General features: G+C 46.3%; 1 protein-coding gene across 6 annotated transcripts in view; it reads right to left on the bottom strand.

Annotated features, from left to right (window-relative positions):
• The window catches only part of LOC125451023 (pikachurin), a 139591-nt gene that overhangs the window by 78253 nt on the left and 34927 nt on the right, over positions 1 to 26411 (bottom strand). For 5 of the 6 annotated variants that reach the window (XM_059644934.1, XM_059644930.1, XM_059644931.1 and 2 more), the window contains exons 7-9: positions 24972 to 25138; positions 22237 to 22302; positions 11177 to 11286 (exon numbers count right to left, since the gene is read on the bottom strand). In XM_059644934.1, the coding sequence (XP_059500917.1) occupies positions 11177 to 11286; positions 22237 to 22302; positions 24972 to 25138 (343 nt within the window). The remainder of the gene's footprint in view (positions 1 to 11176; positions 11287 to 22236; positions 22303 to 24971; positions 25139 to 26411) is intronic. The other variant, XM_059644933.1, reaches the window with a different exon arrangement.

Raw genomic sequence — 26411 nt, 5'->3', positions numbered from 1 at the left:
CACCTACAGTAACGCTCCCCTGAGGCTGATCAACGTGTACGCCCCAGTGGTACGGAGTGAGCGGTTGGACGTCCTGCAGCGGCTTCCACCCCTGCTGGCTACGTCCAGGCCGGTCATCCTAGGCGGAGACTTCAACTGCATCATTGATGTAGATGGAAGATCCGGCGTGGGGACAGCGGGTGGGGGGATTCAACTGGACGTCACGTCCAGATTCCTGATGGGCACGGTGAAGGACGCCAAGCTGCTCGACGTCTTCAGCACCCCTGCAGACGGAGCGCAGCAGAGGTACACCTGGTCGCGGCCAGACGGGTCTATCCGCTCAAGGATAGACTTCCTGTTTGTGTCACGGACGTTCTCGGTCAGATCCACCGGCGTCGAGCCGGTGTTCTTCTCTGACCACTGCCTCCTGTTGGCCGACTGTCACTTACAGGACGACCAGCCGGCCGGCAAGGGGACGTGGAAGCTCAACACGACTCTGTTGACCCCAGAGAACGTCGAGGAGCTTAAGAGGGAGTACGCCGGTTGGAGAACCTTGAAACCCCTCTTTGAGTCTCCAGGCAACTGGTGGGAGACGGTGAAGGAGAACATCAAGAGGTTCTTTGTCCTCAAGGGTGTTCAGAAGGCAAGAGAGAGGCGGGCAAAGCTGTCGCGACTCCAGAAAAGGGTGCAGAACCTGCTCCTTCTGCAGTTGATGGGGGTCGATGTCACGGAGGACCTCCGCGAGGTGAGGGGCCAGCAAGCCTCGCTCTTCGCCGCGGAGGCCTCCAGGATAATCTTCCGGTCCAGGGTCTGCTCTGTGGAGCAGGACGAGACGTGCTCGCGTTTCTTCTTTCAGAAGGTGCACAAAGAGAGCTCTGTGCTTAGCCGGCTGAAGGAGGACGACGGCTCGGTGACGTCGTCTCGGCCCGACGTTTTGAGGATCAGCAGATCCTTCTATGCCGGACTGTACGACACGAAGCCCACGGACAGCACGGCCTCCGAGTCGTTCCTGTCGTCTATCACGGAGGTCTTAGACGACGGCACGAGGGAGTGGCTGGACCGGCCGATATCCCTGGACGAGCTGGCCAGAGCCCTCAAGTCCTTGCAGAGGAATAGGACTCCCGGAAGTGATGGCTTACCGGTCGAGCTGTATTCTGCTCTGTGGGGCCTGGTCGGCCAGGACCTGCTGGAGGTGTACGATAGTGCGCTTCGGGCAGGGGAAATGTGCAAGTCCATGAGGAAGGGCATCATCACCCTCATTTACAAGAGGAAGGGGGAGAGGGAAGAAATTAAGAATTGGCGTCCCATTTCACTTTTGAACGTGGACTACAAAATCCTGGCCAAGGTCATTGCCAACCGGGTCAGGTCTGTCCTGGAGTCGGTGATTCACCCTGACCAAACCTGTGCTGTGCCGGGCAGGAAGATTGCTGCGAGCCTCGCGCTCATCAGGGATACGATCGCCTACGTACAGGACAGGCGGGTGGACACCTGCCTCGTCAGCCTGGACCAGGAGAAGGCCTTCGACAGGGTCTCTCATGCTTACATGAGGGACGTCCTCTCCAAATTGGGGTTCGGGGAGGGCATCCGCAATTGGATCCGGCTGCTCTACGCCAACATCGTTAGCGCAGTCTCGATCAACGGGTGGGAATCAGACAGTTTTCCTGTTAGATCTGGAGTCAGGCAGGGCTGCCCGCTCTCTCCTGCCTTGTTCGTGTGCTGTGTGGAGCCCTTCACCGCATCCATCAGGAAGGACGTGAGCCTGAAGGGCGTGACTATCCCAGGCAGCGGAGGCCTTCAGGTCAAGACCTCCCTGTACGTGGACGATGTCGCCGTCTTCTGCACCGATTGTCGGTCGGTGAGTAGGCTGTTGGACATCTGTGGTCAGTTTGAACTGGCCTCGGGTGCCAAAGTCAATAGGGGTAAGAGCGAGGTCATGTTCTTCGGGAACTGGGACGACCGCTCCTTCATCCCCTTCACCGTCAGGACAGACTACCTGAAGGTGCTGGGTGTTTGGTTTGGTGGAGCTGGGGCATGCACTAAGACTTGGGAAGAGCGTATCTCCAAATTTAAGCAGAAGCTGGGCAGGTGGACGCTCCGGTCCCTCTCCATCGCGGGTAAGAACCTGGTTGTCAGGTGTGAGGGGCTTTCGGTACTGTTGTATGTGGCGCAGGCCTGGCCTATTACCTGGACCTGCGCCGCTGCGGTCACCCGGGCCATCTTCCACTTCATTTGGGGGTCAAGGATGGACCGGGTCCGCAGAGATACCATGTACAAAGACCTGGGAAATGGGGGAAAGGGCGTACCGAACGCCACCCTCGCCCTGACGGCTACCTTTGTGTGTGGCTGCATCAAGCTGAGCGTAGATCCTCAGTACGCAAACACCAAGTGTCACTACTTACTGAGGTTCTACCTGTCCCCGGTGTTGCGAAGGATGGGCCTGGCCTCGTTGCCGCGGAACGCTCCGAGTAGTTGGACCATTCCGTACCACCTGTCCTTCATGGAGAAATTTTTGAAAGGAAACACCTTTGACCACAAGGCCGTCAGGCAGTGGTCAGCACATAGTATCCTCAGGACCCTTCGGGAAAAGTATCCTCAGGACCCTTCGGGAAAAGGAGAGGGTGGATCCCGTCGTGTGGTTCCCCACGCAGACTGCCAAAGTCGTTTGGCAGAATGCCTCATCGCCAGAACTTTCAAACAAGCACAAGGACATTGCTTGGCTGGCGGTGAGAGGGGCTCTGCCAGTGAGAACCTTTATGCGTGCCCGGAATCTCTGCACCACCGCACGCTGCCCTCGAGGTGGCTGCGGGGGGGACGAGACTGTCGATCACCTCCTTCTGGAATGTGCCTATGCGCAGGAGGTCTGGAGGGGGATGCAGTGGTATTTGTCGAGGTTCGTCCCGAGCAGCTCCGTGACGCGGGACTCCGTGCTCTACGGGCTGTTTCCGGGGACGCACACCGAGACCAACATCAACTGCGCCTGGAGGACCATCAATGTGGTGAAAGACGCTCTTTGGTCTGCCCGCAACTTTCTGGTCTTCCAGCTGAAAGAACTGACCCCAACCGAGTGTTGCAGACTGGCGCACTCCAAGGTCCAGGACTACGTGCTGAGGGACGCGCTGAAGCTTGGGGCAGCCGCCGCCAAGGCGCGGTGGGGAAAGACCACTGTATGAGCCCCCTCGTCCAGAAAAGGGAAAAGAATCCTATCTGGTAACTGGGCCCAGCTGGCGCCTTCCCCAACTGGTCAGGGGGCCAACTGGGACTGTGCGGGGTGACGACTGCCGGGGCGGTTTCTTTGCTTTTTTTTTCCTCTCTGTTTCGTTTTTTCCTTTAGTTGGTGTACGTACCCCCTGGGTAACCCGGAGTGGCTTGCATGACTGGGTAGGTGTATAAATGTTTTATTTTTTGTACATTCTATGAATAAAGTATATTTTTTCAAATAAAAAAAAGGTGATGAAACGTCTGAAATCTAACCTTCCAGCTCAGCGAGCAAACTCACATCCAGAACCTCAACCTGAGCTACAAGTCTTCTCAAAACTCGCTAGGGCAAATGCATGGTAGATGAAGTATAAGTGGTTAAATGTGTGGATATCCACTTTGGTAGCAAAAGCAGTAGGGTAGGTTATTATCAGAGTGTCATTAGAGTGGGAAACAAGGAGATGCAATACAGGGCTGTAAAGCAGGGATGTCTTGCTTTAGTTGTACAGGTGAGAGCACACCTGGAAAATTGTACACAGTTTTGATTTCCTTATCTGAGAAGGATGCTCTGGCTTCGGAGTGAGTGGAACAAACGTTACCAGACTGATTCCTGGGATGGCAGGACTGATGTAGGAAAAGGGACTCGATCAGTTCGAACTACATTCACTGGAGTTTAAAAGAATACAGGGGGATATCATAGAGACTTATAACATCCTAACAGGACTCGACGTGGTAAGCTCATGAAGGATATTCCAAATGATTAGGAAGTCCAGTACCAGGGGTCACAGTCTAAGCACATTGGGCAGACCATTTAGGAATGAGATGAGGAGAAATTTCTTCATCAAAGAGAGTGGTGAGTCTGTGGAATTCTCTGCCATAGGCAGCAATTGATGCCAAAATATTGAAAGTTTTCAAGAAGGAGATGTAATTCTTTGGGCTAAAAGGATCAAAGGGTATGTTGGAAAAGTGGGAATAGGGCACCGAATGGGAGATCAGCCTCGATCATTGTAATAACTCAGGAAGCTCACTGGAAAGGAACATTGTTTATTGCTGAACGCCAAAACAGGGCTCTTGGTGTACATCGGCTAGTCCCAGTCTGGGGCATTTCCTTGGGTCTGCTTTATAAAAGGCTCAGGTGATGAGTTCTAGCTGGGTAGGATATTGCCTGTTACTAAGGGAAATCTTACTCGTGAGCTCCATAGAGATTAATTAATTATTCCCCACGGGCCTTTTAGAGGCCGTCACAATCATTGAATGGGGTAGCAGGTGGGCAGATGGCCTACTCCTTATCCTAATTTCTATGTTCTACATGGCCAAGCATGGATCCTGGTGGTTCTGGAGATAACAGTGTTGGAACAGAAAGAGAAACCATTACAAGTAATTTTTTGGTTACAATTAGCTAGGAATGGGCTAGGGTGAGAGCAATCTTACCCAGCTCATTGACAATGGTGAGCTGCTGGAAGAGGATGGGACAGTGAACCAGGAGAAGGGTTACAGATTGGTCAAAATTAGGAGGGAAAGTTTACTTTGTCACTGGCTTGTGGGAAGTCATTAGTAACTTCAATGAAAGCTGTTTCAGTACTGGAATGGGGTTGGGGGGGTGGCATTTGGAGGAATTCAAATATGGAGTTTGAGGAGAGACTGGAATAGATCTGGGAGATGACAACGTTCCAGAGTCATTGAGCCATATAAGGTTGACAGCACTGAAAATGCCTCTTCAGCTCGTCAAATATACACTGATCAAAAAGAAGCACCTCCCTATTTTTATCCCATTTTCCAACACATGGCCCATAGCCTTGGCACTGCAAGAGCACATTTAAATAGTTCTTAAAGGTCATAAGAGTTTCTGCTCCTACCATCCTTACGGCCACTGAATTGCAGATTCGCCCCTTTAGGTGAAAACAAATTTCCTCACATCTGCTGAAAATCTCTTGCCCCTTATTTTGGAGATGAAAAGCAGATGGGATGATGGTTTGTAAGATCAGAGAGGTCAAGGTTGGATTGTCAAGGGGAGTGGTCACAATGGCAGGTTTGGAGGGGCAGTGGTGCTGACAGAGGGCCATTTATAATATTGGCTGATGTGGAATCTAATTGCTTGGCAGTTTAATGGGAGTAGAGCTGAGGGAACAGGAGGTAGGTCCCACAGTCAAGCTGAGCTCAGAGAGGACATGAGGAGAGGTGGGATTGAAACTAGATGAAGATGGGATTTCAAGGATGGGTGTTGTTACAGGGAACGTTCTGCATGTGAAGGTGGCAGAGAGGGTTGAGGCAGTTGAACAAATGATCTTAAATTAAAATGGTAAAAAAGAGATGCAGAGCTGCTGACATGAGCCTGTTGGAGGGATGTATTGAGGCCGAAGAAATGAGGCCCATCGCAGGCAAACAGTGAGAGAAAGGATGAGATAACAAAGTGTGGAGCTGGATGGACACAGCAGGCCAAGCAGCATCTTAGGAGCACAAAAACTGACGTTTCGGGCCTGGGCCCGTCATCAGAAAAAAAGACGAAAGGTTGAGGTGTGGAGCTGGATGAACACAGCAGGCCAGGCAGCATCAGAGGAGAAGAAAAGCAGGTGTTTCAGATCTGGACCCTTCTTCAAAAATGGGGGAGGGGAAGGGGTCTCTGAAATAAATAGAGAGAGGGGTAGGTGGTGATAGAAGGTGGATAGTGGAGCAGATAGGTGGAGAGGAGATGGACAAGTCAAGGAGGCGGGGATAAAACCAGTAAAGGTGAGTGTAGATAGGAAGTTGGGATGGGGGTTGGCCAATGAGGAGGGGGAGCCAAGTAGATGGGAGTGAAGACAGACAGGTCAAGGATGAGGCTAGTGGGTAGTACGTGGGGCTGGTAATTGGTCAGTGAGGTGGGAGGAGCAGGTAGGTGGGAGAAAAGACCGACATTTTTGAAGAAGGGCCCAGGCCCAAAACGTCAGCTTTCCTGCTCCTCTGTTGCTCTCTGGCCTACTGTTTTCATCCAGCTCTTCGCCTTGTTATCTCAGACTCCAGCATCAGCAGTTCCTACTATCTTTGAGAGAAAGGATGGTTTTATCGGAGACTAGGTTACTCAATCAGAGGCTGAGGAAATGGTTAAGTACATGAATAGCTATGGAAATTTCTTAGTGCTGGAGAGCCAAAGACAAGGCAGTTGGGATTTTAAAAACGCAGTTGTGAATAATTTAGAAAACAGTGCGACGGTAGAGGGAGGGAGGGAATGTAAAACAGCATTGGAGATTGAGACAGTGAAAGAGAGTGAGGGTGAGGCAATGGGGGACAGTAGGAGCGAGAGACAGGGATAGCAAGTGTGAAGATGTAAGAGAGTGTGAGTGAGATGGGAAGAGCTATGTGTGACTATCAGGGAGAACAGAAGTGTGAGTTAGTGTGGGAGAATGCAGTCTAATTTTGGGGGTTGGATTTGAAGGGTTAAACAGTGAAGAACAGAAGTAGAGAAAGATTGACTGAGTTCAATTATCAGTATTTGCATGATTATGTACATGAAAGCTCAGTTTCTCCCATAGCCTGTGCGGGACGATGGGGTTGTAGGGAATACTGCACTGTATAACAAAGCAGTAGCTGTTATCTTGTCTCTGGGAGTCCAGCTATTGTTTTCCTGCAGAGCTGAATTATTTAAATAGGAGGCTCCTTTTCCCTCACAATGAGGTTATAGCCAGGGACTGATTAATCTAAAAAAAAGTTCCAGAGGCTGTTTAGTGGATTGTGTTTACAAAGTTACATCCTGCCAGACCTGGCCTTTTCACGATCCGCAGTTCTACTGAAGCCTGCCCCCACGCAAAGCCTTGGTTTGCACAGCAAAATATCATAAGTAATACAACAGATGTTGTTGAGGTCAAAATCGCAGGAAAACACACTGACTGTTTTTGTTTAATGCAATCTGCTACCCACCCCCACCCCCACAGACTAAACCTCCTCCCTGCCCAGCTCCAGATTGTTCCTTCTGAGGCAGTGATCCTCACTAAGATATATACCATTCTGCGGGAAATAGAGTGGACAGTTGCCAAACGCAACCTCTGAGCATGTGAATTCAAGAGTGCTGCTCAACTGTGTGGGGCATCACAATCCTTCCATCAGCTTTTATCAGACAAGGGCTCCATATTACAGGGGTGGGATGGTGGTCGGGTCGGGGAAGGGAAGGGAAGGGGACCAGCGGAAGAGCTGTCGGGGTTACGTAACGCAGAACACTTGGTTTCTACTTCTCCTTGCTCCTACACTGAATCTTCATCCATCTCCTCGTCCCCATACCAAACTGATGGAATCTCGGCTAACTCCAAGCGAGCGGATGAAATCTATCAAGGTAGGGGGAGGGGTGTTAGATTTTGACATCCAGTTACCTCCCAATAGATCTCAGTTCCAGTCTAGTTGAAAAACAGGATCCTATATTTTCCCAACTGTTATGAGAATAAGGAAGTGAACTTTCCATGACCCTTACCAGCACTCCGGTAATTACATTCATGCAAGAGGACAAAGAATGGGCCATTTAGATGGGACATTGGAGGATTGTCAGCACCTTCAAGAGAGGAAGAATCTGGAAGCTGGAGATACAATACAGTAAAATACAAACCACCCAGTGCTATTGTATTCAGTTCAGTATCCAATAGATCAACAATGATGGCGTTAGGCCTGGAAGTGAACATTTCCATCTCTCACACCAGCCACTCAGAGCTCAGAGTAAGCTAAAGCCAAGCCAGGGCAAATATCAGGGCTCGTTTGCTCCAACCGCTTTTCTTTTCTTTCTTTTCCACTTTCTTTTTACTTATCTCTCCTCCTGAGCTTGAACAGCATTGAACGTGGTGAGGAATCCCAGCACAGACCCAAGTAGGCCCAGACCCAACCTTGTGGTTGCAATGAGTGACCCCAGAGTGGACTCCCTGATGCACCCCCCCCCCCCCCCCCCCAAACACTTTTCAGGGCAGGCACGGGAGCTGACATTGAAATCGGCGGCTGCTACATCAACAGAGGAGATATCGGCGAGGTAGGGCCCGCGACAAAAACTGGCATCTGAGGATCGGCGACTTCAATGGTTGGGTATGCTATTGGCAGCAGCAAAGTATTGGCAGGAGGGCATCACAGCGACATTGACAAGGTGGGCACAGTGGTGTGAGATATGACTCTGATGTTGGTGGGTCTTGTTCAGGCGATGGCAAAGTGGTGGAGGAGGGGTGACAGTGCAGACATAATTGATAATGATCTGGCTCAGAACTGATGGTCTCTGTTTAAACTATATTGTTCTATTTTTTCAAACTATTAAAAATGGTGCCAAGAAAAAAAAACTTTTCACTATATTTCATTGTTTTACTCACTGTAAAACACATTTAAGAATAAAATCATTCAGACATTCCTTCAAGTGGATGTTTTTCGTTTTCATTCATTCACAGAATATCAGCGTTGCTGGCTATACCAGCTGTTATTGCCTTCCCTAGTTGCCCTTGAAAAGGTGATAATGAGCTGCCTTTTTGAACTGCTGCAGTTCATTTGCTGTAGGTTGACCCACAATGCCCTTAGGGAGAGAATTCCAGGTTTTGACCCAGTGACAATGAAGGAACGGCAATATATTTCCAAGTCAGGATGGCCAGTGATGTAGAGGGGAGCTCTCAAGTGATGCTTGTCCAAAGTATCTGCTATAATAAGATAACAAAATGTGAAGCTGGATGAACACAGCAGGCCAAGCAGCATCTCGAGATGAAGCTTGGCCTGTTGTGTTCATCCAGCTTCACACTTTGTTATCTTGGATTCTCCAGCATCTGCAGTTCCCATTATCACCAAATATCTGCCATCCTTATCCTTTTAGATGGAAGTGATTGTAGGTTAGAAGGTGCTGTCTGGTGAATTTCTGCAGTGCATCTTGTAGATAGTACACACTGCTGCTACTGAGCATCAGAGATGGAGGGAGTGGATGTTTGTGGTTAAGGTGCCAATCAAGTGGGCTGCTTATTGCTGGATGGTGTCAAGCTTCTTGAACGTTATTGGAGCTGCCTTCATCCAAGCAAATGTGGAGTATTCCATCACAATCCTGACTTATGCCTTGTAGATGATGGTGGGAAGTCTGGAAGTGCATCCCAGGGTACTGAAAGAGGTGATGGGGGAAAGAGCAAATGCACTAGTTATTATTTGCCAAAATTCACTGGACTCTGGGGTGTTTCCCGCAGATTGGAAAACAGCCAACGTGACGCCAATGTTTAAAAAAGGAAGTAGACAAAAAGCAGGTAACTATTGGCCAATAAGCTTAACTTCGGTTGTGCAGAAAATGCTGGCATCTATCATTAAGGAAGAAATAGCAAGACATCTGGATATAAATTGTCCCATTGGGAACAGCCAGCGTGGGTTCATGAAGAGTAGGCCATGTTTAACTAATTTGGTGGAATTCTTTGAGGACATTACTTGCATGGTAGACAATAGAGAACCTGTGGATGTGGTGTATCTGCATTTCCAGAAGGCATTTGACAAGGTGCCACACCAAAGGCTGCACGGTATTATGGGTAATGTATTGGCATGGATAGAGGATTTATTGACCAGTAGAAAGCAAAGAGTAGGGGTAAATGGGTGTTTTCTGGTAGGCGGTCAACAGCTAGTGGTGTGCCTCAGGGATCAGTGTTAGGACCTCAATTGTTTACAATTTACAAATATGATTTGGAGTTGGGGACTAAGCATGGTGTGTCAAAATTTGCAAATGACACTAAGGTGATTGGTAGAGCAAAATGTGCAGAAGACACTGAAAGTCTGCAGAGGGATATAGATAGTCTAAGTGAGTGAGCAAAGGTCTGGCAGATGGAGTACAATGCTGCTAAGTGTGAGGTCATCTATTTTGTTAGGAATAACAGCAAAATGGACTATGTTTTAAATGGTAAAAATTGCAACACGCTGCTGTGCAGAGGGGCTTGGGTGTCCTTGTGCATGAATCGCTGAAGGTGGGATTGCAGGTGCAGCAGGTGATTAAAAAGGCAAATGGAATTTTGTCTGCCATTGCTAGAGGGATGGAGTTTAAAAACAGGGAGGCTATGCTGCAGCTGTATAGGGTCCTGGGGCGGCCACACCTGGAGTACTGTGTGCAGTTTTGGTCTCCTTCCTTGAGAAGAGATATACTAGCACTGGAGGGGTTGCAGAGGAGATTCACTCAGTTGATTCCAGAGTTGAGAGGATTGGATTACGAGGAGAGACTGAGTAGGCTGGGATTATACTCACTGGAATTCAGAAGAATGACGGGAGATCTTATAGAAACATATAAGGTTATGAAGGGAATAGATAAGGCGGAGGCAGGGAAGTTGTTTCCACTAGCAGGTGAAACTAGGACTAGAGGGCATCACCTCAAAATAAAGGGAAGCAGATGTAGGACTGAGGTCAGGGGAACATCTTCACCCAAAGGGGTGTGAATCTGTGGAAGTCCCTGCCCAATGAAGCGGTTGAAGCTACCTCGCTGAATGCATTTGAGGCAAGGTTAGATACATTTTTGAACAGTAAAGGAATTAAGGGTTATGGTGTATGGGTGGGTAAGTGGAGCTGAGTCTCAAAAAAATCAGCCATGATTTTATTAAATGGTGGGGCAGTCTTGAGGGTCCAGATGGCCTACTCCTGCTCCTAGTTCTGATGCTCTTTTGTTCTAAATGAGTTACTTGCCACAGTATTCCTAGCCTCTGACCTGCTCTTGTAACCACTGAACTTAAATATCAAGTCCAGTTCAGTTTCTGGTCTGTGGTAATCTCCAGGATGTCGATTGTGGGGGATTCAGTGATGGTAATGCTGTTGATTATCAAGAGGCAAAGGTTTCACTCCATCTCATTGGAGATGGTCATTACCTGGCCATTGTATTGTGTGAATGTTATTTTGCCATTTTTCATCTCAAATGTGGATATATTCAAGGTTGGACATGGTTTGTTTTGGCATCTGGAGAATCACGAATGGCGCAGAAAGAACACACACACACACACACACACACACACACACACACACACACACACACACACACACACACACAGAACATTTTCACATGCTTTGTTACCTCCTCAAGGTAAATGTCAAAGTCTGAATCATCAACAGTGAATCCAGCAACATCATCATTGTCCATGGTATAGCGTTGTCCAGAATGGCCACTGCCCACCTCCTCTGCACCTACATTGTGTAAACCAGGAGTGCGTCAAATATCACGGGTCAAACTATCACAACCCCACCCTCCACAGGTCCCACCCTGACCCATTTCCAAGAAGGGAAACACTTTCCACGCTCACCACCAATGGGCCAAATTTCCAAGCCATGCAACATCTACCTAGATATTAATGCAGCTCAGTTATTGAGTGAGGAGAATGAAATGAGCTGAAGCAGTCAGTCTTGGAGTTTATCCTTTGAATGAATGCAATAGTCTCAGAAGCTGAGTTAACAGAGATGCCAGGTTGCAAGAAACCCACAAGAGTGACTAATTAAGTCAGAACATTCTCTCAAATAGTGTTATTTTGTTGACTGGGAGGGTGGTGAGCTCAACCATCTGGGATAGCTGGTTTGCAATGCAGAATTTACATGGGAATAAGAGGAGCCCATTTGATCCCTCGACTCTGTACTGCCATTAAGTTGAGTTATGATTGAGCTATATCTCAGTTCCATTTAGACAATAAGATTTCGGAGCAGAAGTAAGCCATTCAGCCCATTAAGTCTGCACCAACATTCAATGAAATCATATTTGATCTGATTATCCTCAACATCACTTTCTTGCCTTTTCCCCACAATCTTGATTCTCTACTGATTAAATATCTACTTCAGCCTTGGATATACTTAATAACCCAGCTTCGACAGCCCTCTGGCATAAAGAATTTCACAGATTCACTACTCCAAGAGAAGAAGTTCCTCCTTATATCTGTCTTAAATGAGCTCATTCTGAGATTGTGCTCTCTGGTCCTAGTCTCTTTTCATAAACTCTTTGTGCTGTATCCATTCATATCCTGACCCAATGAAAATCTCAGCTTTCAATCTCAAACCAATTTCTCAGCATCCATAGCTGTAACTGGGAACAAAAAATTTCAGATTCCCACTGAGAGGTTGTTTCCTGGGTTTTCTCTTGTCTGCTGTGTCTTGGTTGTCACAATCTTGTCTTGGAGACTGGGTAGTCAGGATTTGGTTCCAGGCAGTGTCCTGGATGATCTCTGAATCAACATTTAAAAATAACAGATTCATGCTTTGCTATTTGTTGGAGTTTGCCATGTGCAAATTGGCTGCCACTATTCCTACAGTACAACAACGGTTGCAGACTTCGAAAGCACTTCATTGGCTCCAAGGCATTTTACAATGTCTGATGGATGTAAAGACGTTATGTAAATATAAGTTTTAATTACACTTACTCCTGAGCATTGCACTTCACTTCCATCCCACCATAAACTAATTCACACCCATTCACACATCTCCTGTGGTCACTGAATTTGAGCTACACGGCCAAACAAGTTTTAAAATGTTAATGTTTATATTTAAATATTTCCATGTCACTACCCATCCCTATCTCGGTCATCTCCTCCAGCGCCATAGCCCTCCAAGCCCTTTGTGTGCATCTCATTCCAGATTTTGGCACATTCCTCAATGTTAAGTGATCATTATACTTTCAGCTGCCTTGACCCTAAGCTCTGGAATTCCCTACCTCCCCATTTCTATGGTGAATGACTCTAAGACTGTAGCAAAACAAAGTTGGTGGAAAAGCCCAGCAGGTCTGGCAGCATCTGTGAAGGAAAAAACAGAGTTAATGTTTCGGATCCAGTGACCCTTCCTCAAAACACGGAAGATGGATCTTACAGGCAAAACAGGGATCAGTAAAGAAAGAAGTAGGCATGTTATTATATAGTGGCAGAAACCTTGAGCAGCATCAAGAAGTGAGGAACAATGATTAGGTATGCATGGGAGAAGCTGAAGAGAGGCTGGGTATGGTTGTTTTCTTTGGAGCAGAGAAGATTGAGGGGGCTCTGATGGAGGCATATAAGAGAAACATGGACAATGTGGATAGAAAATAGCTATTCCCTTTAGTTAAGGGGTCAATAATAAGTGGTCTGAATTTAAGCAGAAAAGCAGGAGGTTTAGAGGGGATTTGAATATTTTTTCTTTCACTCAGAGTGCTTTGGGGGTCTGGAGTGCACTGCCTAAGAGGGTAGTTGAGGCAGGAAACCTCACAACCTTTAAAAAAGATCTTGGATGAGCACTTGAAATGCCATAACATTCAAGGCCAATTGTTCGAAAACAGGATGAATGAAAATGGTTCTGTGCACACTAGATGGGCTGAAGGGTCTCTTCTGTGCTGTGTGACTCAATAGATGCAGTTTCTATGATAGACATGCAGAGTTATGAACGAAAGACCAAATCAAGAGCCAGTGCATCAGGGGCTCAGGGAAGGTTGTGGGGCCATTGAAGAAAGTAGAAGAAAAGAGTCTTAATATTATGTGGTCCCCTACTGGGGCCAGAGTGGTGAAATGTGGTGAGGAAACAGATGGGGATGGGGAAAGACGAGGAGGAGGATGAAGTAGAGGATGAGGAGGAGGACAAAGAGAAGGAGGACGATGTGGAGGAGACAGCCAAAAACCAGATGTAAACATATGGGGAAGACTAAACTGTAGTGGGATTGAATGAGAAATGGGTGACTGACAGGAGGAGATAGAGAAGGCTGATAAACATGCTTTGGAGCAATCTTCAGCCAAAATAAGAAACAGATGAAAGACAAAGAAGAAGCTGACATTCTCAATGCAACTAGAACAAATGGGCCCCAAACCAATTGATTTCACGGGCTAGAATCTACATGAAAGCATATTTAGCAAAGTTTTAAACAACCCCCACATTGTGTTCCAATTGAAATGAACCAAATATCAACAATGTGTTTCTGAAGTAGGAAAATGACCCAAGGCATTTCACAGAGTTCTCATTAAAATAGGGACACTAATCAAAGGAGATTTCAGGAGAGAGTGACAAAGATTTGGTCAAAGATGTAAGTTTTAAGAAGGGACATAAAGGAAGATAGAGAAATGGAGGAGTTTAGAGAGGAAATACCAGAGTTTAGGAGAGCTGAAGGCATGGCTACCCATGGTGAAGGGAATTAGTGAAGGAATTCAAAAACTAAGAATGCAGCAAATCTTTGGTTTGGCTCACATTGCCGTATGATCTGGGTGGTCAGCAAAACCCTTGACATTACTGACTCATCTTCTCCATTTACAAAGTCCCATCTCCTTTCCATATCCCCTCCAAGTCAACTTCTCATCAACACCCCTCATTCCCTTGACTTTCACAAGAACAAGTTGAATGTTCTCTTGACCCCATTGACCAGAATCTTTTCCATGTCCTTCACTGTCAACCTTCTCCACAGCTGAACTGTTGCTTGATGAATAAAATCAACAGCCAGGAACACTTCCTTCTATTGATATTTCTCGCTTGAACTATTGCACCCTGAGATTTAAACAATATGGCTAGATAAATGTTTCCTCAGAATGTGCCACCCAATCTTGACTTGCTTATGTCCTTCCACAAGAATTATGTACAATATTGATCACAGATAAGGCCATTTAGCCCACTGTGCCCATGTTAGACTTTCCCTTGCTACTTTGCCACTTCACTTAAATGTCCTCTGGTTACGGATACCAGTGCAAACAGTCTCATTATGTCCTTACATGGAGAGGAACAATGTTTACAGCTATTCTGTGAAGGAGGTGATACTGATCCCTGGTAGCAGTTAATCAAATGTTTTTTTCCCAAAAGTAAACAAAGAAGAAAGTCTGACACACAAACTAAAATCTTGATTCTGATCCTGTCCAGACAAATGTCACCTCCTCTATGTCTCTCTCGTGGAGTAGTCGATTAATGGTTATGGTAATGAGGTAATGATGTCAATCACAAAGAATGCTCAAAGTGGAACCAAACCACAAACCACTCTCAGTGATGGGGCAGGGTTCCTAGATTTATATTGAATACAGGGAGCATTCCTCGGGAATTGAAGAAACACTGATGCCGTCCCAGAATGTTTGCCTATCAGGAACCAGATTGAAGGAATTAGGAGCAAGTTCGTCATTGATGTTTGCTGATGGATAATTAGAGGAGCCCGGCCTGAGACAGAAATTGAGCAGTGATTACAAATCCAAGTCAGCGAGGGTCTACGAGAGACTGGTTTGACTTTGACTATCGGAAAACAAGCCCTGCTGCCCTCTAAATTGTGCTCATTTACAAACACCAGCTCATGGTTCAGCTCAATGATAGAATTTTTAACTTTGCTTACAAATACTCCATGGCATTTCTCCTTCCTACCTCTGCAGTCTCCTTCAACTCACAACTCTCTAAGATCTCTGTACTCCTGTAATTCTGCTGCTCTACATAAGCCTTATTTGAATCAGTTGGCTTGGGGACCACTTTGCAGAACACCTCCACTCGGTTCGCAATAAACAACTGCACCTCTCAGTCGCGAACCATTTCAACTCCTCCTCCCATTCTTTAGATGACAAGTCCATCCTGGGCCTCCTGCAGTGCCACAATGATGCCACCTGAAGGTTGCAGGAACAGCAACTCGTATTCCGCATGGGGACCCTGCATCCCAATGGTATCAATGTGGACTTCACCAGTTTCAAAATCTCCCCTTCCCCTACTGCATCCCTAAACCAGCTCAGCTCGTCCCCTCCCCCTACTGCATCCCAGAACCAGCCCAGCTCATCCCCACCTCCCTAACCTGTTCTACCTCTCACCTATCCCCTCCTCCCACCTCAAGCCGCATCTCCATTTCCTACCTACTAACCTCATCCTGCTCCCTTGACCTGTCCATCCTCCCCGGACTGACCTATTCCCTCCCTGCCTGCCCACCTATAGTCTCCTCTCCACCTATCTTCTCCTCTAACCATCTTCGGTCCACATCACCCCGCTCCCTATTTACTTCAGAACCCTCTCCCCATCCCCCTCTATGATGAAGGGTCTAGGCCCGAAACATCAGCTTTTGTGCTCCTGAGACGCTGCTTGGCCTGCTGTGTTCATCCAGCTTCACACCTTGTTATCTTGGATTTTCCAGCATCTGCAGCTCCCATCATCTTTGATCACAATATTGGCAGGTGTACCTGTAGTTGCCTAGACCGTGAGCTCTGAGAATCTCCCTAAACCTCTCTGTCCATCTACCACTCTCTGTTCTTTCTATTATAGCCTTCCTTTTCAACTATGTCTTCCAACTGCATCCAGTTGGACTGAAAAGAACTGTGGGAGGATGGGACTTACAGAGAGTTGCTTTTGGACAGAGCTGTAGTATGGGCAGGATTGACTGAATGGTCTCCTTCTCTATTGTAACTATCCCATGATTCCATAAAAGTGCTATATAAATGCACATTCTTGTGAGAAAACCTGAACTGAAGGAGCTATCTGACTGTGAAAATCCTTGTCATGAGGGTGGTAGTAAATTGGACAATAATTGGAAGATAAAAATAGAAACTATCTTCAGATGACAGAAAACAGAAGATTGAGGTCAGTGGTGTTAACATGATCACTAAGTGTTAAATTAGTGGTTAACTTGGTGGCTGCAATTGGTAATGTGCGCAGTTCGTGTTATTTCAGTCGCACTGTTCAGAGCCATCTCTTCCATTGGGGATTGGGCTGATTTCACTTACCCTGGAACAAGGATACTGAGGCCAATGACACAATTTACCTGAAATGTAAACCCAACCTTTGCTGACCTCCCGATGCTAAGGCCATTTAGGACAAAGACCCCCCCCCCCCCCACCAACTTTGCTCAATATAAAGAGAGAATTCATATGGTGGAGCAGATTTAATGGGCTGAATGGCCTACATCTGCTCCCATGACTTATGGTCCTTAGCAATCCCAGGACGTTCTAAAGGCACTTTCCATCTGACTTCTGATACTATTGAGTGAGATTTTCAATAGGCAACAGGAATCCTGGTCGAGTCGGGAAATACTGCACTTCATTTATCTTTTGCTGGAGAAAGCATTATCTTCTGCTTTCCGGGCCCCTGGAGATTCTCATATGACCTCTGGCAGGTCAGGATGACCTTGAATGCACAGCGCACACTCCCTATTGTGAAGACCGCAGGAAATCTGCATTTCCTGCAGCACATTAATCTCTGTGTGCTGGTGTAGAGTTTGAAAGACTTAATAACACGTACACCTCCTTGGAAAGTTTCTGATGACTGGGAAAACCTTGTGGAAGATTTGGGAACATTCTGAAAAGTGAGCGTAAAATGTTTTTGAGACCTTCCAATGTCCCTGTGAGATAGTTGATTGTTAAGTATATGCGGCTTATTTTACAGATCCAGCCAGTAAATATAGTATCAGAGATAATAGGAACTGCAGATGCTGGAGAATCCGAGATAACAAATTGTAGAGCTGGATGAACACAGCAGGCCAAGTAGCATCTTAGGAGCAGAAAAGCTGATGTTTCGGGCCTAGGCCCTTCATCAGAAATGGGGGAGGGTGAGTGGGCTCTGAAATAAATAGGGAGAGGGGGGAGGCGGATCAAAGTTGGATAGAGAAGATAGGTGGAGAGGAGACAGACAAGAGAGTTGCAGTGGGAGAGAGATCCCCTGAGGTTTGTCCAGAGGGAGGAGGGTAACTTCTTCAGGTTAGGCATCCCTAGAAGAGGCTTCACAGTGAGGTTAAAATTGTATCAGGGATAATTGGAACTGCAGATGCTGGCAAATCCGAGATAACAAAATGTAGAGCTGGATGAACACAGCAGGCCAAGCAGCATCTTGGGAGCAGAAAAACTGACTTCGGTATCTCAGATTATATACTGGTCCCTTAAAATATCAGGGCAGATGGATAAAATGGTTAAAAAGGCGTATGGTTGACTTGGGGATAATAGAACTGCCGATGCTGGAGGATCTGAGATAACAAGGTGTCGAGCTGAATGAACACAGCAGGTCAAGCAGCATCAGAGGAGCAGGAAAGCTGACATTTTGGGTCTGGAGATAATGGGAACTGCAGATGCTGGAGAATCCACGATAACAAAATGTGAGGCTGGATGAACATAGCAGGCCAAGCAGCATCTCAGGAGCACAAAAGCTGACGTTTCGGGCCTAGACCCATTGTCTTGTTGTCTTGGATTCTCCAGCATCTGCAGTTCCCATTATCTCTGATACTATTTTAACCTCACTGTGAAGCCTTTTCCAGGGATGCCTAACCTGAAGAAGCTACTCTCAACCCTCACCCCACCTCCCTCTCTGATGAAGGGTCTAGGCCCGAAACGTCAGCTTTTGTGCTCCTGAGATGCTGCTTGGCCTGCTGTGTTCATCCAGCCTCACATTTTGTTGTCTCTGTTATTTTGGGTCTGGACCCTTCTTCAGACTTGCATTTGTTAGGTGAGGTATAGATCTAAAGGTCAGAGAGGTGATGCTGCAACTGGCCAAAACATTGGTTAAAGTATTGTATGCTGAACTGGAATCTACATTACAAGAAGGGCATGATTGCACTGGAGAGGGAACAGAGGACATTTACCAGGATGTTGCCTGGGCTGCAGAGAGAAAAGAGATTGGATAGACTGGGGCTATTTTTCATGGAACAGAGGAGATTGAGGGGGGACATGATTGAGATGAATAAAATTACAGGGTCTTAGATAGGGTAGAAAAGAAGAAACATTTCCCTTTGGTGGCGGAATTGATGGCTAGGAAGCTCAGGTTTAAGGTAAGGGGCAGGCTGTTTTAATGTAGCGTGAAGAAGATATTTATCTTCCAGAGGATCAGGGGAGAGGCTGAAAACTTCATAACATTGAAGAGGTATTTAGATGTGCACTTGTGATGCCAAGACACACAAGAATATGGGCCAAGTGCTGAACAGTGGAATTAGAATAGGTGGGTAGTTATTTTTGATTGGTGCAGGCTGGATGCGCTGAATGGCCTTTTCAGTGCTGTTGGCTTCAATGAGCCTATGACTGTAAGTTGACCCCTACATCGATGAATGGCAGTTCTATTATCCCCAAGTCAACCATATGCCTTTTTAACCATTTTATCCATCTGCCCTGATATTTTAAGGGACCAGTATATAATCTGAGATAACGAAGTCAGCTTTTCTGCTCCCAAGATGCTTCTTGGCCTGTTGTGTTCATCCAGCTCCACATTTTGTTATCTCGGATTCTCCAGCATCTGCAGTTCCTATTATCCCTGATACAAGCATTGTCTAATTATTATCACACTTCATATACTTTTCTACTTGTCAGAAGTGCCATAGTACATAAAAACAAAGTAAAATAAAATATCCTCTCAGCCCCTGCTGTCATAATTAGTGTTGTGATTTAGATCTACTGACAAATCTAGATATTGAAACCTTGCTTTTGAAAGTTGAAAATAAGACACTGCTGGACCTGCTCCCTCCATTGACTCACAACATTGCACCCTGCAATGAAATGGAATGTGCCAGTTTCAAACAATGTAGCTGGAAGTTATTGTTCTGACAGTTGTAGCCATTCTGAATACTTGACTGAATTTCAAATACTTTGATAACTCAAAAGGGAAACTTCTAGGAATGTTTACAGTTTTAAGAAGTTCAAATGATAATATTTTGTCTTAAATGTTGGTTAATTGTTTGTAATAGGGTGATCTGAGGGGGCATGGAGTGTCATGGATGTGAGTGAGTCGTAAGGTTTTAGGGCCTGTAAAGGACATTAAGAACTGGGCTGCTGCAATAGAGAACAAGGCTCAACTCCATATTGTGTTTACACACTCCATCACAACTCACAACACACACAGCAGACCTGACCCCCATATCAAAAATCAAACATTCTGGGAAAACTCACACAGGGGTCAGGTGTGCATTTTGGAAAGTTAACAAAGTGCAACAGATCTAGTTTTCCTGAGCCCTCAGAAAAACTTGGCTCAGACTCACTGGTGTAATGTAGAAAACATGGCTGCCAATTTATACACAGCAGGCTCACACAAACAGCAATACAACACCAGGTGCTCTGCTTAATGATATTGTTTGAGAGATTAAAAACTTGGCCACGACATCTGGGAGAATTCACTGCTCTTTTTAGATACGGTGTCATGGTGCTTTACATCCAACAGAGAGGGCTGCCTGGGACTCAGTTTAACATCTGATTTAAAAAGACAACACTTCTAACACTGCAGAACACCCTCCTACTGCACTAAAATGTCAGCCTCGATTATAAACTCATATCTCAGGCGTGAGGTTTGAAACTGGGATTTTCTAGCTGTACAAGTGTTACTTACTGAGCTACAGACTGGGGATCAAACAGTCAATGTGACTGTCTCACAGACGACAAAGCAGCTCTACACTATTTAGCTCTCCCTCCCTCCACTATCTGCAGCTTCAAACACCCAAACCTTGCATCCACCTTCTTGTGTTTAATAGGCACACGGCATGAGTGTGTCTAATTGCCTTCAAATGTATATCCACAATTCTGTACCCATGCAGCTCAGTGTGAATTTGATTGAGTCCATCACCTCCCAAGCTGATGACGAACCAAATGGCGATATGAGGGTTAGTGGCCAATGCTGGATGACGGAGTTTCCTGTTAGAATGTTTGTGTTTGAGGATGACTGACAGATTGCATGTCAATCCATCTTTGTGAGTAGATGTGTGTGAGTCCGTGAGCAAGACAGTTTACTTGTGTGTGTGAGAGTGAGTGTGCATGAAAGATTGTGAGTATGTCTGTCCGCGTGAACGACAGTATGCTTGAGAGAGTGTGCATGAGTTGATGTGTGACTCTGAGTGTGAGAGTGTTCTTTGAGAAGGTGACCAAACAGGTAGATGAGAGTAAACCAGTCGATGTGGTGTATATGGATTTCAGCAAGGCGTTCGATAAGGTTCCCCACAATAGGCTATTGTACAAAATGCGGAGGAATGGAATTGTGGGAGATATAGCAGTTTGGATTAGAAATTGGCTTGCTGAAAGAAGACAGAGGGTGGTAGTTGATGGGAAATGTTCATCCTGGAGACCAGTTACTAGTGGTGTACCGCAAGGGTCGGTGTTGGGTCCACTGCTGTTTGTCATTTTTATAAATGACCTGGATGAGGGCGTAGAAGGATGGGTTAGTAAATTTGCAGACACACTAAGGTCGGTGGAGTTGTGGAGAGTGACAAAGGATGCTGTTGGTTGCAGAGAGACATAGATAAGCTGCAGAGCTGGGCTGAGAGGTGGCAAATGGAGTTTAATGCAGACAAGTGTTAGGTGATGCACTTTGGTAGGAGTAACCGGAAGGCAAAGTACTGGGCTAATGGTAAGATTCTTAGCAGTGTAGATGAGCAAAGAGATCTCGGTGTCCATGTACACAGATCCATGAAAGTTGCAACCCAGGTTGACAGGGTTGATAAGAAGGCATACAGTGTTTTAGCTTTTATTAATAGAGGGATCGAGTTCCGGAACCAAGAGGTTATGGTGAAGCTGTACAAAACTCTGGTGCGGCCGCACTTGGAGTATTGTGTACAGTTCTGGTCACCGCATTATAAGAAGGATGTGGAAGCTTTGGAAAGGGTGCAGAGGAGATTTCCTAGGATGTTGCCTGGTATGGAGGGAAGGTCTTACGAGGAAAGGCTGAGGGACTTGAGGCTGTTTTCATTAGAGAGAAGAAGGTTGAGAGGTGACTTAATTGAAACATATGAAATAATTAGAAGGTTAGATAGGGTGGATAGGGAGAGCCTTTTTCCTAGGATGGTGACGGCGAGCACAAGGGGGCATAGCTTTAAATTGAGGGGTGAAAGATATAGGACAGATGTCAGAGATAGTTTCTTTACTCAGAGAGTAGTAAGGGAATGGAATGCTTTGCCTGCAACGGTAGTAGATTCGCCAACTTTAGGTACATTTAAGTTGTCATTGGATAAGAATATGGACGTACATGGAATAGTGTAGGTTAGATGGGCTTGAGATCGGTATGACAGGTCGACACAACATCGAGGGCCGAAGGGCCCGTACTGTGCTGCAATGTTCTATGTGTGTCTGTGAGACAGTATATTTGTACACATGTGAGAAAAAGAGAGTGTGTATGGGTGTCTGATAGAGTGTGACAGATAGAGAGACAGAGAGAGGGAGGCATTGAGACTGTATCTGTGTGTGATGCTGGGTTAGTGAGGTGGAATGATGATTCACTGATGATCTATGATACAGCTAGTACCTGTGAACCTGTTCCCAGAGTCCACTTCGTAACGAAACACTCGCTCTGTGGAAACCTTCCAATCGGCTTGTCGTTGACAGGAGAGAAAGCATTCAGCATCAATAATATCCCCCTTTCCACAATCATCAGTGTGCTCCGCCCTCCCTCACCCTGAGACTTTTCTTTATCCATGCATCATCCTGGGTGTGACAATGGTGAAGGAGCGTCTGTATCATATTAGACAATGAATCCAGTCCACGTAAGGAGCAGCCAAAATGGGATAAGAGAGTGTACTGATACTGTAACAGCCTTAGACATATAGGAACAGGACTGAGCCACATAACCTGTTCAGCCTGTTCCTCAACTCAGGCAAATCATCGTTAATCATTTTTTCTCACATCGCTCTCGCTTTATTTGCAAATCACTCTAACATCTATGCCGTCTTGTTCTTGTTCCTTTTATAAGAAGGAACATTTTCTCCCTTTCTAGTTAATCCAACCTACTCGGGATTTTGAAAATCTCTACCAGATCCTCTCTGAGCCTTTTTCTCTTCAAGCAGAACTGTCCCAACTTCTTCAATCTATCCTCATCACTGAAGTTTCTAATCCCTGGGACCATTCTTGTAAATCACTATTGCACACTCTCTAATCCATTTCCATTGATGTTTCACCCACAGTTGTACACAATATTCCAGCTATGTCCAACAAATGTTTAGTACAAGTTCAACATAAACTCCTTGCTCTTGTGCTCTTTCTGCCTATTAATAACGCTGAGAACACTGTATACAGCTGTTCACAATGTATCAACTGTGATATAGCTAGCTTTAACAACATTCCTAATTCTTATTTTATTTGTTCATTGTTGGCTAACCCAGACCCACAGTAATGTTAGCTACCCTCTGGGCAATGAATGATTGGCAATAAATGCTGGACTAGCCTTTACTAAATCAGTACAGTGTATGTGTGCGCTTGTGTGTGTGTGCATGCGTGTGTATCTGTAAGAGTTTGTGTGCGTGCATGCGAGCATGTGCGCATGTGTGTCTGTTCTTTAGAGAGAAAAACACACACAATATGTGTGTGTTTGTATGAGTGAGACTTAGAGAGATAGATTGCATGTGAAACCCATCTGTGTGTGTGTGCGTGTGCGTGTGTGTGTGTGTGTGTGTGTTCAGTTTCTTTTGTGTCTGTCCTCAGCGTTCAAAAACCTCGCATATGGCCAGTATTGGAAGAGGAAACTCACTGTTAGACTGATATTGTCTGCATGTGATAGAGAGGGAGTGAAGGAAACAGGGAGAGAGAGAGATAGAGAGAGATACTGTGCGCGTGTGTGAGAAAGAGAGAGGGGCCGAGGGAGAGAGAGAGAGAGACAAAGAGAGAGAGAGCGTGTGAAATTGTGTGAAAGCAAGGGTAAGATTTTGTGAGAGAGGCAGTGTATGAGATTGTGAGTAAGAGAGAATAAGTGTGAAATTGTGAGTGTGAGAGATTGTGAGATTGTGATTGTGAGATTGTGTGAAAGGATGAGTGTGAGATTGTAAAAATGGCAGATTTCCGTCTCCAAACTACATTGGTGCTTTTTGTAAAAATACAACTTGTTTACTAATGCAATTTCGAGATAGAAATCTGCACCCTTACCCCGCCTGGCCTACATGCTACTTTCATTCCAACCTCGATTCTGGCATGTCTCATTTAATGCAGGGGCATGAAAAAGAAATCCCTTAAAGAGTAACAGAGTCATAGAGGTGTACAGCTCAGAAACAGACCCTTTGGTCCAATTTAATAAAATGTGAGGCTGGATGAACACAGCAGGCCAAGCAGCATCTCAGGAGCACAAAAGCTGACGTTTCGGGCCTAGACCCTTCATCAGAGAGGCTCTCTGATGAAGGGTCTAGGCCCGAAACGTCAGCTTTTGTGCTCCTGAGATGCTGCTTGGCCTGCTGTGTTCATCCAGCCTCACATTTTATTATTTTGGAATCTCCAGCATCTGCAGTTCCCATTATCTTTGGTCCAATTTGTCTGCCTGATCAGACATCCCAATCTGACATAGTCCCATTAACCAGCATTTGGCCCATATGCTTCTGAACCCTTCCTATTCATACACTCATCCAGATGTTTTCAATGTTGTAACTGTACCAGCCTTCACCACCTCCTCTGGCAGCTCATTCCATACATGCACCACCTTCTGCATGAAAAAGTTGTCCCTCAGACCCCTTTTAAATCTTTCTCCTCTCATGTTAAACCTACGCCCTCTAGTTTTGGACTCCTCTACCTTGAGAAAAAAGACCATGGCTATTTACCCTAAACATGCCCCTCATGATTTGGTAAACCTTCTTAAGGTTACACCTCAGCCTCTGATGCTTCAGGGAAAATAGCCCCAACCTATTCATCTCTCCCTGTGGCTCAAAACCTCCAATCCCAGCAACATGCTTGAAAATCTTTTCTGAATCTTTTCAAGTTTACAATATCCTTCCAATAGTAGGGACACTAGAATTGAACACAATATTTTAAACGTGGCCTCATTAATGACCTTGCTGTTACCTGGTTTGGCAATTTGCAGGCGAGAAGCTAAAAGTTACAATATGGCCTGCTATGTAGCTGTCTCGTGTAACTGGAGGCTTCTGAGGTATTTTAGGCATAAACTGAAATACGCAGCCTGTGCATAGAGAGCAGAAATCCATCTTTCCTCATTATACTCCAACAGGTTGTGAGTCCCAGAACCTGCTCTACCCTTTAAATAAATATGGCAGTATTTGAACTAACCAAGTGTCTTGACAGCGTTGCTGGGTTCACTGCGTAAACTTGACCCATGAGCACTGACTGCCCGGACTGCAAACTGGTATTTCACGTTTGCCTCCAATCCCTTGATCAGTGTGGATTCTGATTGGATCTTTTCCCCTATCAGTGTCCAGTTGTCATTAAGTTCAGACCTAGGGAGAAAATCAAGTCAATAAATAAATAAACAACTGCCCAAAGAGAATCCCCCTCGTTCTCACACACCACCTCACCAACCTCCGGATACGACGCATCATCCTCCGACACTTCCGCCATCTACAATCTGACCCCACCACCCAAGACATTTTTCCATCCCCACCCCTGTCTGCTTTCCGGAGATATCACTCTCTCCGTGACTCCCTTGTTCGCTCCACACTGCCCTCCAACCCCACCACACCCGGCACCTTCCCCTGCAACCGCAGGAAATGCGACACTTGCCCCCACACCTCCTCCCTCACCCCTATCCCAGGCCCCAAGATGACTTTCCACATTAAGCAGAGGTTCACCTGCACATCTGCCAATGTGGTATACTGCATCCACTGTACTCGGTGTGGCTTCCTCTACATTGGGGAAAACAAGCGGAGGCTTGGGGACCGCTTTTCAGAACACCTCTGCTCAGTTCGCAAGAAACAACTGCACCTCCCAGTCGCAAACCATTTCCACACCCCCTCCCATTCTTTAGATGACATGTCCATCATGGGCCTCCTGCAGTGCCACAATGATGCCACCCGAAGGTTGCAGGAACAGCAACTCATATTCTGCCTGGGAACCCTGCAGCCATATGGTATCAATGTGGGCTTCACCAGCTTCAAAATCTCCTCTTCCCCCACCGCATCCCAAAACCAGCCCAGTTCGTCCCCTCCACCCACTGCATCCCAAAACCAGTCCAACCTGTCTCTGCCTCCCTAACCTGTTCTTCCTCTCACCCATCCCTTCCTCCCACCCCAAGCCGCACCTCCATCTCCTACCTACTAACTTCATCCCACCTCCTTGACCTGTCCGTCTTCCCTGGACTGACCTATCCCCGCCCTACCTCCCCACCTATACTCTCCTCCCCACCTATCTTCTTTTCTCTCCATCTTTGGTCCGCCTCCCCCTCTCTCCCTATTTATTCCAGAACCCTCACCCCATCCCCCTCTCTGATGAAGGGTCTAGGCCCGAAACATCAGCTTTTGTGCTCCTGAGATGCTGCTGGGCCTGCTGTGTTCATCCAGCCTCACATTTTATTATCTTGGATTCTCCAGCATCTGCAGTTCCCATTATCACATCACCAATAAATAAATCACGGCAGGTGCAGCATAAGTCACGTGGTGAGGAGGATGAGAACCAAGGCTGAGAATGAGTTTAAAAATTAAAAGGTACAAAATCCCACTGGGAGCAGCTTACGTACAACCAGGTGCCCAGAGAATGATAAAAAATCTATAAGAA

This window comes from Stegostoma tigrinum, chromosome 3, assembly GCF_030684315.1.
Source record: "Stegostoma tigrinum isolate sSteTig4 chromosome 3, sSteTig4.hap1, whole genome shotgun sequence".
In the NCBI taxonomy this organism is placed as follows: Eukaryota; Metazoa; Chordata; class Chondrichthyes; order Orectolobiformes; family Stegostomatidae; genus Stegostoma; species Stegostoma tigrinum.
The sequence above is the reverse complement of the archived record's forward strand: the minus strand, read 5'-3'. Positions and strand labels throughout refer to the sequence as shown.